We start from the raw sequence: 13,359 nt of genomic DNA on the forward strand, positions 1-13,359 counted from the left end.
AAGTTTGCAGAGCCGGAGGGAGGGCGGCGCAGATCGATTGGCGCGTTTAATAGGATCAGGTCAGTGTAATCCTGTTTTGTCCATTGTCATTCAGGCAGCCAAGGAGACCTCAAACTATAGGGGAAGGGGCTTTTAAAACCTCAGCGGTGCTGCCACAAAGCCAGAGGCTGGAGCCGGGACAAAAGCGCCGGAGAGGATGAAGTGGCTCGAAATAAATAGATTAAGGAGCTCTATGGGCCAGGCGTAGCGGGAGGGAGAAAAGAGCAAGCGAGGGGCGGGCGGGCGCCCCGCGGCGCCGGGGGGCGGCAAGGGACCCGGCGCCCACGCAGCGGGGAGGGAGGCAGCGGGGTGCCGGGGCTCGGGGGGGGGGGGGCGGCACCCCAAACCGTGGGCCCGAGGGGCGTCCCGATTTAGCCCGCTTCCCGAAGGTTTCGGCTAGGCGATCGGTTTTTACGGCGCAAGTTTATAATTCCTACGGGTCGCCTTGGCCGGCCTCGTGGTCCCATCGTGCGCGCCGCGAGGGCAAGGATGAGGATTGATCCGGCCCTCGCGGGGGGGGGGGGGGGGGGTACACGCGCCCATCACCGCTGCCTCCCGGCGGGAAGCGGCACCCGTGGGGATAGCGATGCTGGCGGCGGGGGGGGGGGGGGTCTCTTGGGAGCAACACGGATCACTTTGGGGAAGGTAGAGATGCTCAGTCCTTGGAGGAATTTATTCCTGGCGGGGGGAACGGGCCCCTTTCGTCCCCCCCCCACCCCCCGGCCGGCCGGGCACTACGGCGGGGGGGGGGGGGCGGGTAAAAGGCACGATGCCGCCGATTGCCAATCACAGCTGAAATAATTAAACCAATTAAGTCAGTACAAACAGAAACAAGGCGGAAGGCAGCGCTGCCCCCGCCGAGGAAGCGGCAGCTGCGCCCCCCCCCCCACCCCGGCCCGGCCCAGGCGCGTGGCGGCGGCGGCGGCGCCTTCTTGCGTGCGCTGAGTTTGCCAGGTCGCAGCAGCGCAGCGCAGCCCGGGCCGGGGCCGCCCGCCCCGCTCCTCCCTGGGGTGCCCCACCGCGGGGGGGCATTTAAAAGCACTGATGTCTCATTTAAGAGCGGAGAGAGGCGTCCCTCGTCCGGGCCGCGCGTATCCGCGCCCCGGGGCTAACGAAGGGGCTTAAAAAATACATAATCGGGTTTTTCTAACGCAGGCTGAAAGCGAAGAGCGGGAGGGGGGAGGCGAGGCGGGGGGGGGGGGCACCATCCTCCCCCCTCCGCCTTCGGGCTGGGGCAAAGCGGGCCGGCGGTTCTGCTCCGCTCCCCGAGCAGCGCAATTATTTGATCTGCAGATGTAAGAGGAATTTATTGTAACAACAAATATAGTGATGTCAAAACCCAACCTTGGATTAAAGCCGGCAGCCAAAGGGGAAGTGTATTAATTTCAAACAGCATCAGAGGCCAGCGCCTATTAGGACGAGCTATTCTTCAGACCCCCCCATCAGAATTAATCATTGGGAGTTAATTTGAAGCTCAGACAAGTTGCTGTTAATTTAGTGCAGGGAGGACGGGATGGAATAAAAAGCTGAGGTGCTGGCCGGGCCTCCTGGGTCTCATTAATCAGCGAGCTGAGACGGCCTGGCTTGATTACAATTTGCAAAAAAATTCATTAGAGCCTGGGCGATTGACAATTTTTCTCTCTGCCTGTGATCTGACTCATTAGGCAGCCAAATGAAAGCCATGATGATGGTGATGATGACAGCTATCAACCCCCTCGCTTGTTTATCTCCTTCTCCTCCGGGCCCGGCCCGGGGCTCCCCCTGCAGCCCCGCTCCTGGGGGGGACGGGACGGGGGGGGGACCCCAACCCGGGGAGGAAATAACTTTCCAGCGCCTGGGGCAGATGCTGGATTTTACAGCGCTGGCTGCCCCCGGGGGGGGGGGGGGATGGGGGGAGAGGGGTGAGGAGCAGCTGCTCCTCCCTAAAATGCAGCCCCCGGCGGGGAGGGGGGGTGGAGGGGGGGGGCACAGCCGGGCTGCGGCGCGCCCGAGCCGGCTCCGGCTTGCTGCGCTTTGCGAGCGGCTCCCCCTTGGCACAGGGGACACCCACCCCCCCAAAAAAAAAAAATTCCAGAAAAAATAATAATTAAAAAAAGCTTCCAAAACGGAGCGGTGCCGGGGGGCGGGCGGGCGCCCCACGCGTGTCCCGCCGCGAAGCGAAACAAAAAAATCCCTAATAACGTTGCTTAAACCGCCCCGGAGCAGGCAGCGGCGGCAGCTGCCGAAATCCTAAAATTGCCCTCTCGCTGCCCGCGCTTCCTCCGCTCCTCAACGGCATTTTGGGGCATATTCGGCCGACTTTCCTAGCTCGCTCTTTTAATCCGTCCCGGCCGCTTAGCACTCGTTAAAAATATTACAGCCCGGCCTGGAAAAAGGGGCGAAATCGGTGCCGAGTTGGCTGCTCGCTGGGGCCCTTTGATTTTGTTAGGGGACGGGCTGGCCGGGGGGGGGGGGGATGCACAGGCACCCCGCTCCCCCCGGCGCCGCTTCCAGCCCCTTCCAGCGCAATTCAACCCCCGGCATTAAAAAAAAAAAGAAAAAAGGAAAAAAAAGAGATGAAGTGCAACTGATATAAATTATGTCAGTATTGGTATTGACCACCGCAAACCCTCGATTTACTCACTGGAGCCTAAACCCAGAGTCTCGCCATTGCCTCTAGAGCGACTTGCTCCTCGCAGCCCTCTTTACTTATCCGCACACAGAGCTAGTTAGGAGCTCGCCGCTTTTCTGCCGCGGCTCGCTTTTTAATTTTATTAGGGACCCCCCCCCCCCCCGCCGCCCCTTTGCCCGGCAAATTAATGCTTTTTAATTCCTGCCCGGCCGCAAACCTCCCCCGACGGTCGCCGCGGCAAACTCTCTGCCTTCCCGGCCACGGATGCAAGCGGGGTGAACGCTATCTCATGCCAAGGGGGGGGGGGGAAATCGGGATTAAAAAGAGGGCGAACCCCCCCCCTCCCCACCTCCGGCCCCGTTTCCCCCTCGCTGCCCCGTCTCGCCCCGCCGCAGCGCCCCGGCCCCGGCCGCGCTGTCGGGGCGGCGGGAGCAGCGCCGGGGGGGGGGCGAGTTTCCCCGGCGAAAACTCGGGCTCGGGGCAGTTTTGGTTTTGGTGGTGGGGGGGTGCGGGGTGTTTGTGCCCCCCCCGAGCGACCCCCCCCCGTCGGCGCCGGCCGCCTCCCGGCCCGGCGCCTCGGGGCCGGCTTTCTTCGCACAAAATCCGTTTGCAGCGGCTGCAGCCCCCCCGCCCTCCCCTTCCCCCCCCCTTCCCCCCCCCCCCCGAAAGGGAAACTTTTTGCCCGTTTCCCCCCCCCCCCCCCTTCTCCGCCCCCGACAATAAATCTGGCTTTGCCAAAGGAGCGAGCGCGGCCCTGCAGCGGCGTCGCTCCCGCCGGCCGCGCAGGAAGGGGGGGAGAAAAAAGAAAAACCAAATCAGAGCAACGCCAAATTCTGGACAGAATATTCACTGGGTGGAGGAGGGTTTTTTTGTCTTTTTGTTTCTTTGTTGGTTTTTATTCACAAGACTGAGTTTGCTTTTAAATTTCATAACTTATAAGGAAATAAGCTACATAGAAATAAATTAAACACAATAGAGAAGATCGTGCTTTTTTTTTTTTCCTCCTCTCTCTCTCTCTCTCTCTAAACATGGCTTGGTAGAATAGGCAAACCAAATCGACAGAAAGCCAGGCAAAAAATATATTAAAAAAATTGTCACCCAGTGCCTGCCACTCAGCCATCCGAAATAAAATAAAATAACAAAAAAGGCATGAAATTAAACTCTTAGTTTTGTTTCGTTTTGTTCTCTGTCTTTACCTTTCGAACCGATAAGAAACAAAACCCAAAAGATGGCTAAATGTGCGCTGCAGGTTTCGCTGGGGATGTCTCTGCCGGCGAAGGGGGCACGGGCAAATTTCTGCTGGATCCGGCGATGTCACGTTACCGCTTATTTGGTCCCATCACAGCCAAGGTGTTGCAGCCGAGAAAGCACTGGTATGTACAAAGTAGGGCAGTATAATAATAATAAATATCTGCATGTCTCTTCCAGGGTTTGATATTCCTGCTCCGAAACAAAACACAGTTTCAAGCCTCTTTCCTTCAGATTCTCCGCATGCGGAAAGTTTCACTTTAAAGTTCGCTCGTAGCTGGGGTTTTCTGTGCGCGCGTGGGGGGGATTTTTTTTTTTGCTGTCAGACTGTTTGCTTTTTGTTGTTGTTGTTGTTGTTGTTGTTGTTGTTGTTTTTTCGGGGGCGTGCGGGCTGGTTCGAAACCCCCGACTCGGAAACTTTTGCATCAAACCGTGCGGCTCCGCGGGCAGGGAGAGCTCAGGGTCTGGCTTGCTCCAGTTGCTGGTGCTGACTCCTGATCGCGAACCTGCTGACGTGCACCGGGATGGGGACCACGATCTTAGGGTTTCGGGACGGCTCGCCCGTCTTGGAGTTGGCGTTGCCCGCCTTGACCCGTTTCCATTTGGCCCGCCTGTTCTGGAACCAGATTTTGACCTGCACCTCGCTGAGTTTGAGGGCGTGCGCGATCTGGGACCTCTCCGTCAGGGACAGGTACTTTTTGCAGTGAAACTCTTTCTCCAGCTCCAGCAGCTGCTCGCTGGTGAAGGCTGTTCGCCGCCGCCGGTTTTTGCCCGTGGACGTGGTGTTGTTGGAGTTGTTGGTGTTTTGGGGGCTCTCCTCCAGCGCGTTGCCTGAGTCCTCTTCCTTGTGGGCCGCCTGGCCGGGGATGTTGTCGTCGGAGCTGTAGTCTAGGTCGCTGTCCATGGAGAAACTTTCCTCTTTGCCTTTCGCGTCCTCGTCCGCCTTGGGGTCCTCCTTCCCCTGCGCCCGGATAGCCCCCACTGGAAGCGAAGCAGAGGCGGTTCGTTAGCGGTTCGCAGCGGCCACCCCGCAGCCCCCGCGTCCCCCCGGCCCGCACATCTGGAATCCCGGTTTTGTTGGGGGGGGTTTTTTTTTTGTTGTTGTTGTTGTTGCCGCTGCTGTTGTGCGTGTGTGCTGCGGCTGATTTTTTTTTTTCGGTTTAAGCGGCAGGGCATCGAAACCTCCCTTCTCCTCGCCCTCGGGAGAGCCGGGGGGCCGCGTCCGCACGCTGCGGGGGGGGGGCCGGCGCCGGGCCCCCCTCTTTCCCCCCCGGGGCCAGCCCAGCCTCCCCCGGGCGCCCCCCGACCCTTCTGCCGCCCGAACCGCCGCCGGGTCCCGGCGGGGCTGAACCGCGGGTCGCCCCGGCTGCCGCTCCTGCCGCCCCGCCGCGCCGCAACGTCGGGGCAGCGCGGGGCAGCGCAGCGCAGGGGCCCGGGGCGGCTCCCCGACGGGGGGCAGCGGCGCGGCGCTCGCTCGCTCACTCACCGAGGGAGGCCTGGACGGCGTCGGCGGCGGGGAAGGGCAGCAGGGCGCCGTCCTTGCCCAGGAAGGCTTTGCCGTCGTCGCCGCCGCCGTCCGGGGGCAGCCCCTCGGCCTTGTCGAAGTTGCCCGGGGGCGCGAACTTCCTGGCGGCCTCCTGGTGCTGGGGGGAGGCGGGGAAGGTGCCGGGCAGCGTGGCCATGAGCGTGGAGGTGAGCGCCATGCCTGGGCCAGGCTGGAGCAGAAGCCCGTGGGCAGGCTGGGCAGCTGGTGGTGGTGGGGGTGCGCGGGGGGCAGCGCGGGCTGCAGCGCGCCCTGCGGCAGCGCCGGCGGCGGCGGCGGCGGCGGCGGCAGCACCACGGGCCGGTAGGGCATGAACATGGGGTAGCCGGTGTAGACGAAGTGGCCGGGGGCGGGCGGCGGGGGGCTGCCGATGAGCGAGTCGATGCTGAAGGCCGTGCTGCTTCCCAGCGGGCGCTGCATCATCATCAGCGAGGGCTGGAAAGCCGCGCTCATGCCGGGCCGGCGGAGCAGCAGCAGCAGCAGCAGCGGCAGCGGCGGCAGCGGCGGCAGCGGCGGCAGCGACCACCTTCCTCCTCCTCCTCCTCCTCCTCCTCCTCCTCAGCGCCGCGCAGCGCCCACGCGTGGGGCCGAGCCGGGGCGGAGCGGGGCCGCGGCCCGCCGCCGCCGCCCGCACATCGGGGCTCGCTCGCCCCTCGCCCCCCGCCGCCGCCGCTGCCGCCGCCGCCGTGCGCCCCCGCGGAGCCCGCCGCCGCCGCCGCGCTGCCTCTGCCCGCCCGCGCTCCCCCGCGCCCATTCACATTTTGCCCGGCTGGGAACCCGGCCCGCCCCACGTGGCCGCCGCCGCCGCCGCCCATTGGGCAGAGGGGGCGGCGGGGCGGGGCCCGGCGCCGGGGCCACGCCCCCTCGCTCCTCCTCTCCCCCCCCCCACGCCACCTCGCCGGCGGCGGCTGGACGGGGCGGCCCACGCGTGGGCGCCTCCCCCCCCCCGGGCGTCCGCCCCGTCCAGCCGCCCAGCGATGCCCCCTGCTGCCGTGGGGTCCCTCCGTGGGGTCCCTCCGCCCTCCCCCGCGGCGGAGCGTGTGACATTCCCCATCAGACACACCGATTTGGAGGGAGCCAAAGCACTGAAGCCTCCTTTTTTTTTTGTCTTCTTTTTTTTAACTGTTTTATTCACGCTTTTCTCCCTCTCTCTCTCTTTTTTTTCCCTTTTTTTTTTTTTTTTTTAATCTGAAAAGCCCCCAAATAGGCTCCATGTGGTTCTGGGTAAAGTCAGCCCCTGGCTTGGCTTTGAAATTGCTTCTGCAATTATGTAAAAGAGCCATTCAGCAACACGGCGGAATTAAAAGCGATCGAGGCTGCTCCCTTTTCTCCGGCGAGCCTCTCATGTTGGCCGGCTCAAAGCCTTTCCAACACGACGTCTTTGCCGAGGACAAAAGGCGGAACAAAAAAAAAAAAAAAGAAAAGAAAAAAAAAAGGAGGGGTGGAAAGAAAAAAAAAAAAGAAAGAAAAAAAAAGAAAGCCCCCAAACTTGTAAATTGAACGTCAAGGGAACTTTACGCAATTTCAAAGGCCATAAATAATGATAAAGGGACCAGGCGAAGAGGCAAACCCAGGCAATTAATGGAAGTTCCCAAGCAAAGATCGAGTGGTTTGGAAAATAAAATTAAATGCAAAAAAAAAAAAGAGAAAAAGAAAAAGAAAAAGAGAGAGGGGGGAGGGATCCGGAGGGAGGGATCCTCCCTCCTTTGGGATCCCTCCCCCCCCTTTTGGGGAAGTCACGGCCTTCCTGGGACAACAGGGCCGGCTGCCTCTCCGGGCTCGTTTTGGGGATGCTCCTGGGCATGTGGAATAACAGGGCCGGCGGCCCTCGAAGCCGGCCACTTCGTGCCGCTCTCCCTCCCGGTGCGGCCGGACGGGTCCGGCGATGGGCAAGGCTCCCGTCCTGCTCCCCCTACCCCGCTGGCCCCCATAAACGCGGCTTCCCCCCCCCCCCCAAAAAAAAATATATGAAAAAACCTCTGTGCACACAGTGTTGCTTTTTGGCTTGTTCTCGTGGGGGGAAAAACCCACCGGAACCGTGGGAAACTTGGACAAATCCGACGGCGATCGAAACATCCGCCGACGGGATGGGAAATTCTCCCCCCGCCAACCCTAACAGCGTTGCCCTCTAACTAACCGCGTGCTGCTCCTAAAAGCAGCCGGAGCGGGAACGAAACGCGCGGCGGGAAGCAAATTTGTGTTACCGCGGCGGCGCTTCAAAACAAGAAGGGGAGGGAATAAAAAAAAAGGGGGAAAAGAAAAAAAAAAAAAAGGGGGGAAAAAAAAGCGCCCCCCCCTCCCCCCTTTCGGGAGCCGGCGTTGGAGCTAACCGGGCCGGGAAGCTAACCGGGCCGGGAAGCGGCCGGGGCACGGCGGTGTGTACCAACAGGCAGCTCCGGCAGCTGTTTTTATTGTCGGCCCTCGTCGAGATTTGCCCACAAACAAGCGCCTTCGCGAGGCGGCGGCATTATTTCGGGCGAGAATAGGCTTTTGTTCGGCACATAATTAGCTGATTTTTTTCCTTTTTTTTTCTCCCCCCCCCTTCTCCTCCGGAGGAAAAAAAGAAAAACGCCTGCGATTTCTGATTGTCGGAGAAGCAAACGGAGCGTGATTGCGCCTGGGAAGTGCAGCAGGCGGGAGGGAGGGAGGCCCCGCGGCTCCCCGAGGCCGGTCGGGGGGTGTCCGCCCCCCCCCCCCCCGCTACGAGCCGGTGTTTGGGAGCGCCGGGGGTGGGTGGGGGGGTCACGGCGGGCGCCGGAGGAGCACGTGGGCCGCCCTCGCCGCGGATCCCCCTCGCCCGGACCCGAGTTAACGTCCCGTTGAGAAGAAAGCTGGCAGAGAGGCAGGGCCCCCGCTGCGCTTCTGCTCCCCGAGGGCCCCTTGGAGGGTCACCAACAACCCACCCGGCGCCCGTCGAGGCGGGTTAGGGAAAAAAAACCCTTCTGGCATGAGTGTCCCTGGTCACGGCATGCCCATGGCTCCCTTCGAGCAGCGCGGCGGTGCGCCAGAGAGGGCGGTTTCAGGAGGGCTCCCGGGCCACCTTGGTTTGGTGCCCATCAACCATCTGGTGGCCTCTGGCAGGTTCCATCCAAAACCCTTCTCAGGAAGGGCCCATCAGCTCAACGGAGCGGGTTTTGACTGGACTGGCTGGGGGGGGGGGGCACCTCCAACGGCAGGGGATACCTGGCAAGGTGGCGAGACCGTGGGCCGAGCAAGGAACCACCACCCAAAATCCCAACGAGGGAGGAGAAGTGAGGGACAGGGCAGCCCCAGGACGGGTCCCTCTCCGCAGCTCCTGTCGCCACGTTTTTCAGGCCGTGCCTGCAACGAAGCCCCTCTGCCCCTAGTGTGGCCGGACACGGGGGACACCAGGGGGCTTCTCCCCAAGCTTCGAGGAGATATGGGTTTTCGGAGGTGTGTGCCCCGGACGGAGTTGGCAGGGGGACAGAAAAGGTGAGGAGGCAAAAGCTGGGGAGATGCTTGAGCCCTTCAAGTCCGGAGTCCACGGGACATAACCGCTTAGGGCAACTAGCTATTTGGGAAGGCAACCGGACCTGCCGCACGCTGGTGTTTGAAGGCATCTCAGGGGGCTAAGCCGGGCTCCTCTTCCCCCCCCCCCGGGCTGCCCCGGCCCTTTCCACCCCTCCACGCGTGGCAAGCGAGAAACCCGGCGACTTTATGGCCAACGACCCCGGGGGCTGGCGGAGGCCCTAGCGGGAGCATCGCCACGCGAGGCGCTGCCTTCGCGGGGGAAATTTTAATGACACAGAAAACGTGACCACGAGTTTCTCGCCCTACCGCGCCATTAAACCTGGTTTTTTGGGTGGGGGGGGGTGAGGGAGAGCAAGGGGGGGGGGACAACCCCCCCCCCCCCAAAACCTCCGTGTGCCGAGTGATACGGGGCTGAGGCGTGAGCCCTGGAGATGGGAATAGGGATGCAACGGGGGTGCTGGGGTGAGCCGGGCTCCCCGAATTACCCCAAGGGGGGGGTCTGCCCTGCGCCAAGGGCTCGCCGGGGGGGGGGGTGGGGGGGGGCAGGAGCTTTGGGGGCGCCCGCGGGCTCGTCTCAGCGTGCCGGGGCTGCAGGAGCAGCGTTTGCCCCTGGGCACGGGGGGAGGCTGGGGGGGGGTGCAGCGGCGAGGAGGGCACGGCGGGAGACCGGGACCCCCCCCCCCCCCCCGGTTTTCAGGCGGGGGAAAAAAGGAGGGGGGGGAAAAAAAAACCCTTTCGTCGCTTAATCCCATTAGCTACTTTGCACGTTCCCGTTTGAACTCATTTCGGCGGAGTAAATACGCTCCGGCAAGGAGCTGATTTCTGCCGCGATGCTGCCCCGGTCTAGCTTTTTTTTTTGGGGGGGTGAGGGGGTAGATGGGGGGGGGATTTTTTTTTGGGCAACTCCTCTCTGCACAACTTCCACCCCCTGCGTGGGAGATACGCTGTTTTTTTTTCTTTTTTTTTTTTCCTTTTTTTATTTCGTGTTTTTTTTTTTTCCCCCCCTTCCCGTGGTTTTTAACAAACTTGAATTCGCTCATCGTCAAAGGACGCCCTCCCTGGGATTTTCAATTAAAAAAGGGGGAGAGTTAAGGGGGGGGGGGGGATAACGCCGTGTATAAGGATGGGCTGAAGGAAATAAAAAAGAAAAAAAAAAAACGAGATCTGGGTTCGGTAACCCTGGTTCATGTCCTGAAATTCGTTCAATACATGACGGAAAATAGGTTTTTTTCTTTTTTTCTTTTTCCTTTTATGTATATATATATATTTATTTAAATAACCGGAGTCAAAATATTTTAAGAGCACTAAAGGGGACCTTAATAAAACGCATCGGCACGGAGAGATTATCTCTGGCGGTGTAAAACCACACGCGCACACACACACACACACACACACACACACGCGCACGCAGATGCTTTTACACGGAATCTAGTTGAGAAATCTGCCGGTTTCAAATCCCGAATAAAAGTCTAAAATATTCCCAGGTCAGAGGGGCACCGTCTCATTAAAACCACCGTGGTCCTGAAACTGCACTGCAGACATTAAAGTGCAGTATTTTTCAATTAGAGCTGACGAATTCAATCAAAATTCCATAGATTAGGATGAAATGAGGCATGGGTCATTTACAGGGGAATTTAATTGCAGAGCCATTAGACAAATAGTATATTTGCCATTCTCACATTATCCATCATTTTAGACATCAATAGAAGGAACAGCATCTTTACTAATACAGCAGCACTTCCCAATCTCTGCCTGTAAACACTCCCTTTCCCCATAGCTCCTGATTATATCTGATTTCATTTAAAGCCATGGGGGATTATAAATGTTCATGCAATCAGGTTCATTAGGACTTCAAAATCTCATTTCTGATTTGTATTGCTTTGCGGATCACCCGCCTCAGCGCGGCGTGCGCGATGCCTCCGCTTTGAAAATCAAATGCTATTTCATTACCGGCGCCGGTTCGGGGCTTGATTATCCCCGCGACGAGCTTTTCTTTTTTTTTCAGCCACCCGGGCCCGAGCGGGCTGGGGGGGGGGGGCAGCTCGGCACCCCCCCAAAACCCTCCCCGCCCGCCCCACAGCCGCGCCGCTGGGGGGGGCGGGGGGGCCCACGCAGCCCCGACGGGCCGCCCGAGCCTTTGGGGGCTCCGGGGCTCCCCAGCGCGGCCGCTCGTGCGGCTCCCTGCGAGCGGAGCCGGGTGGGTGCCTCAGTGCGGGGAATTCCTATGATTTGGGAATTATTTCGAAGCCGCTCCGCCAAAGCCCACGGCCGGGACCATCGGCGTTTTATTGCTGCAGGGCGCAGGAAAAAAAAAAAAAAAGAAAAAAAAGAAAAAAGCGAGACGGACCAGCCCCGCCACGAGAAAAGGCGAGGAGCGAAGGTCTCCGGCATTTTTCCTTAATAGCGGCTTAATATTAACCGCGTTTCATAAAACACGCGCATCCAGATAGACTTGCAAAAAACAAAACAACCAACAACAACAAAAAAAACCACCCCAACCCTCCCAGAAAGCCTTCATTTCACCCAAATGTCTCGTGTGCTCAGCGCTGTGTTAGCTGCCTCAGTAATTTAATTGGAATGAAACGTGGAAAAAAATGTGTCATTTTTTGAAGAATTTATGCATCGCTTCCTGGAAATCTCATTGTCTTAACTAGCAGCCTACTGCGTTCTGTTTAGCAGCCGTAATCGCGTTTTTATGGGTCTCCGTATTATAAGTTAATGTGACCTCCCGTCTCGAGCTGCCGAAAAAAAAATGATCCCGTCGCCCAACCTCGGCAGCAGAACGGGGCGCCGGCAGCGCCAGCCGCGGACGCGCCTCCTCCCACCCGCGGCGCCCGCCCCGACTCGCTGAACTTCGCCGCTCGCGCTCGCAAAGCCCTCGGAAAAAACAGCAACAACAGCAAAAAACCCCCTAAAACCTCAAAAAACTATTTTCCCCCCTTTTTTTTTGGTGTTTTTTTTTGGGGGGGGGGGGTTCCGCTGCCCCGCGGGCGGCGCGGCGCGGCCGCCGTGCGCAGGGCGCCCCCTGCGGGCCGCGGGGCGCCGCGCAGCCGCCGCCGCCGCCCACCCACGCGTGTCCGCGGCGGCCGCTCCACCCATCCCCCCCCCCCCCCCGGGGCGGGCCCCCGCGGCGAGGGCGCAGGCTGGCCCCAGCCACGATGTCTTTTCTCCGAGTCCCCTTCCTCCCCGCTCCGAACACCAAGCTCCCGGAAACAAAATAACGCAATAAAAAAATGCCGCTAAAGTCACGAAGTGCCAGGCCTCTGCAGAGATTTGGTGGGGGGGGTTGCCGTGGGGCATTCCCACGCAGCGCTCCGGGATGCCAGAGGTGGGCAGGCATGGCAGGGGCGGGGGCAGGGGGGCTGGCAGGAGGTGCCAGTGTGGCCCAGGGCCCCTCGCGTACCCGGGAGCAACTCGGGCGAGGGAAAGCGAGGCCCCAGCGCAAGCAGCAGGCGCGTCTCCTTTCCCTCCTTGCTGCCCTGCTCGTTGCTTCACAGGCGCCAGCTGCAGGGGCCGGGGGGGGGGGGGGGGTCGACCGGCGTCCTGCGCACATGGGCTGTATAAACCAGTAATTAGACCAGATAATAAATAAGGCTGAGTTTTGGGCTTTTTTTTTTCTTTTTGGTTAAATAGTTATTACGATGAACTAGTGGAACAATTCGGCGAGCGTGGCGGCAGCGCTTTTGCTGCGAGCATCAGGACTGCTGCTCTTCCAAAGGGTACGTACGCGCGCTTGCTTTGGTTCAGCAAAAATTAATTTGGGGAGCCTGGGGGGGGGTTTGGGGAAACAAATCCGATGGTGGTAACGGCTCCCGGCACCTTTGGCCGAGTCGCCACGTGAAAAGAAAGTCCAATTTTGCCCGTTTGGTGCTTTCTCCCCGGGCGCCCGACCGAGGCAAGATGATGCTGGTGCATCGTGGGGACGGCGGGGAGCTGGTAAAAGGGGCCTGATCCCCCCCCCCCCCCCCCCACGGTTCTGGCACTTGCGTGGGGCGCCGAGCTCTTTGCTGGTGGCTTGTGCTTCGAAAGACAACTCCGTGAGGTTTAGTCGCTATTACAGATTTGGGTCTATTTTACAGTCCGTCTTATTGCCACTCGCGTCCTGCTAACGGCTCTTGAGGTGCAGCTCTGCTCCTGGCCAAATTCTGCTTGCGCCGTTCGGGAGAGGAACCTGCGCGAAGGGAGTCGGGGCGCTCGCGGGTCGCCTTTGGTGAGCTGGTGGGTTTGCACACCCGAGGAGCCCTGCCGCTTTGCAAAGACCCCTTGCGACGAACGTTATTCGCATCCGCAACGTACTCGTACAAGCTACTAATCATTTTATTGCTCCTTATAATCTATTTAAGGCACAATTAGGGGGAAAAAAAACAAATCTATACAAAGTTACAGCCCAAAGCACGCTTTCGTTACGTTATAAATCCTGGGAAAA

The 13,359-nt window shown here is 60.0% G+C and overlaps 1 protein-coding gene across 1 annotated transcript; it reads right to left on the reverse strand.

Moving 5' to 3' along the window:
* Window positions 1-4,355: 4,355 nt before the first annotated feature.
* GBX2 (gastrulation brain homeobox 2) lies at window positions 4,356-5,894 on the reverse strand. The gene is given in 3 exon segments (XM_067298490.1): window positions 4,356-4,879; window positions 5,385-5,606; window positions 5,609-5,894. Coding segments are annotated over 3 exon segments (1,032 nt in total).
* Window positions 5,895-13,359: the final 7,465 nt, after the last annotated feature.

Source organism: Apteryx mantelli, chromosome 6 (genome assembly GCF_036417845.1).
Source record: "Apteryx mantelli isolate bAptMan1 chromosome 6, bAptMan1.hap1, whole genome shotgun sequence".
NCBI lineage: Eukaryota > Metazoa > Chordata > Aves > Apterygiformes > Apterygidae > Apteryx > Apteryx mantelli.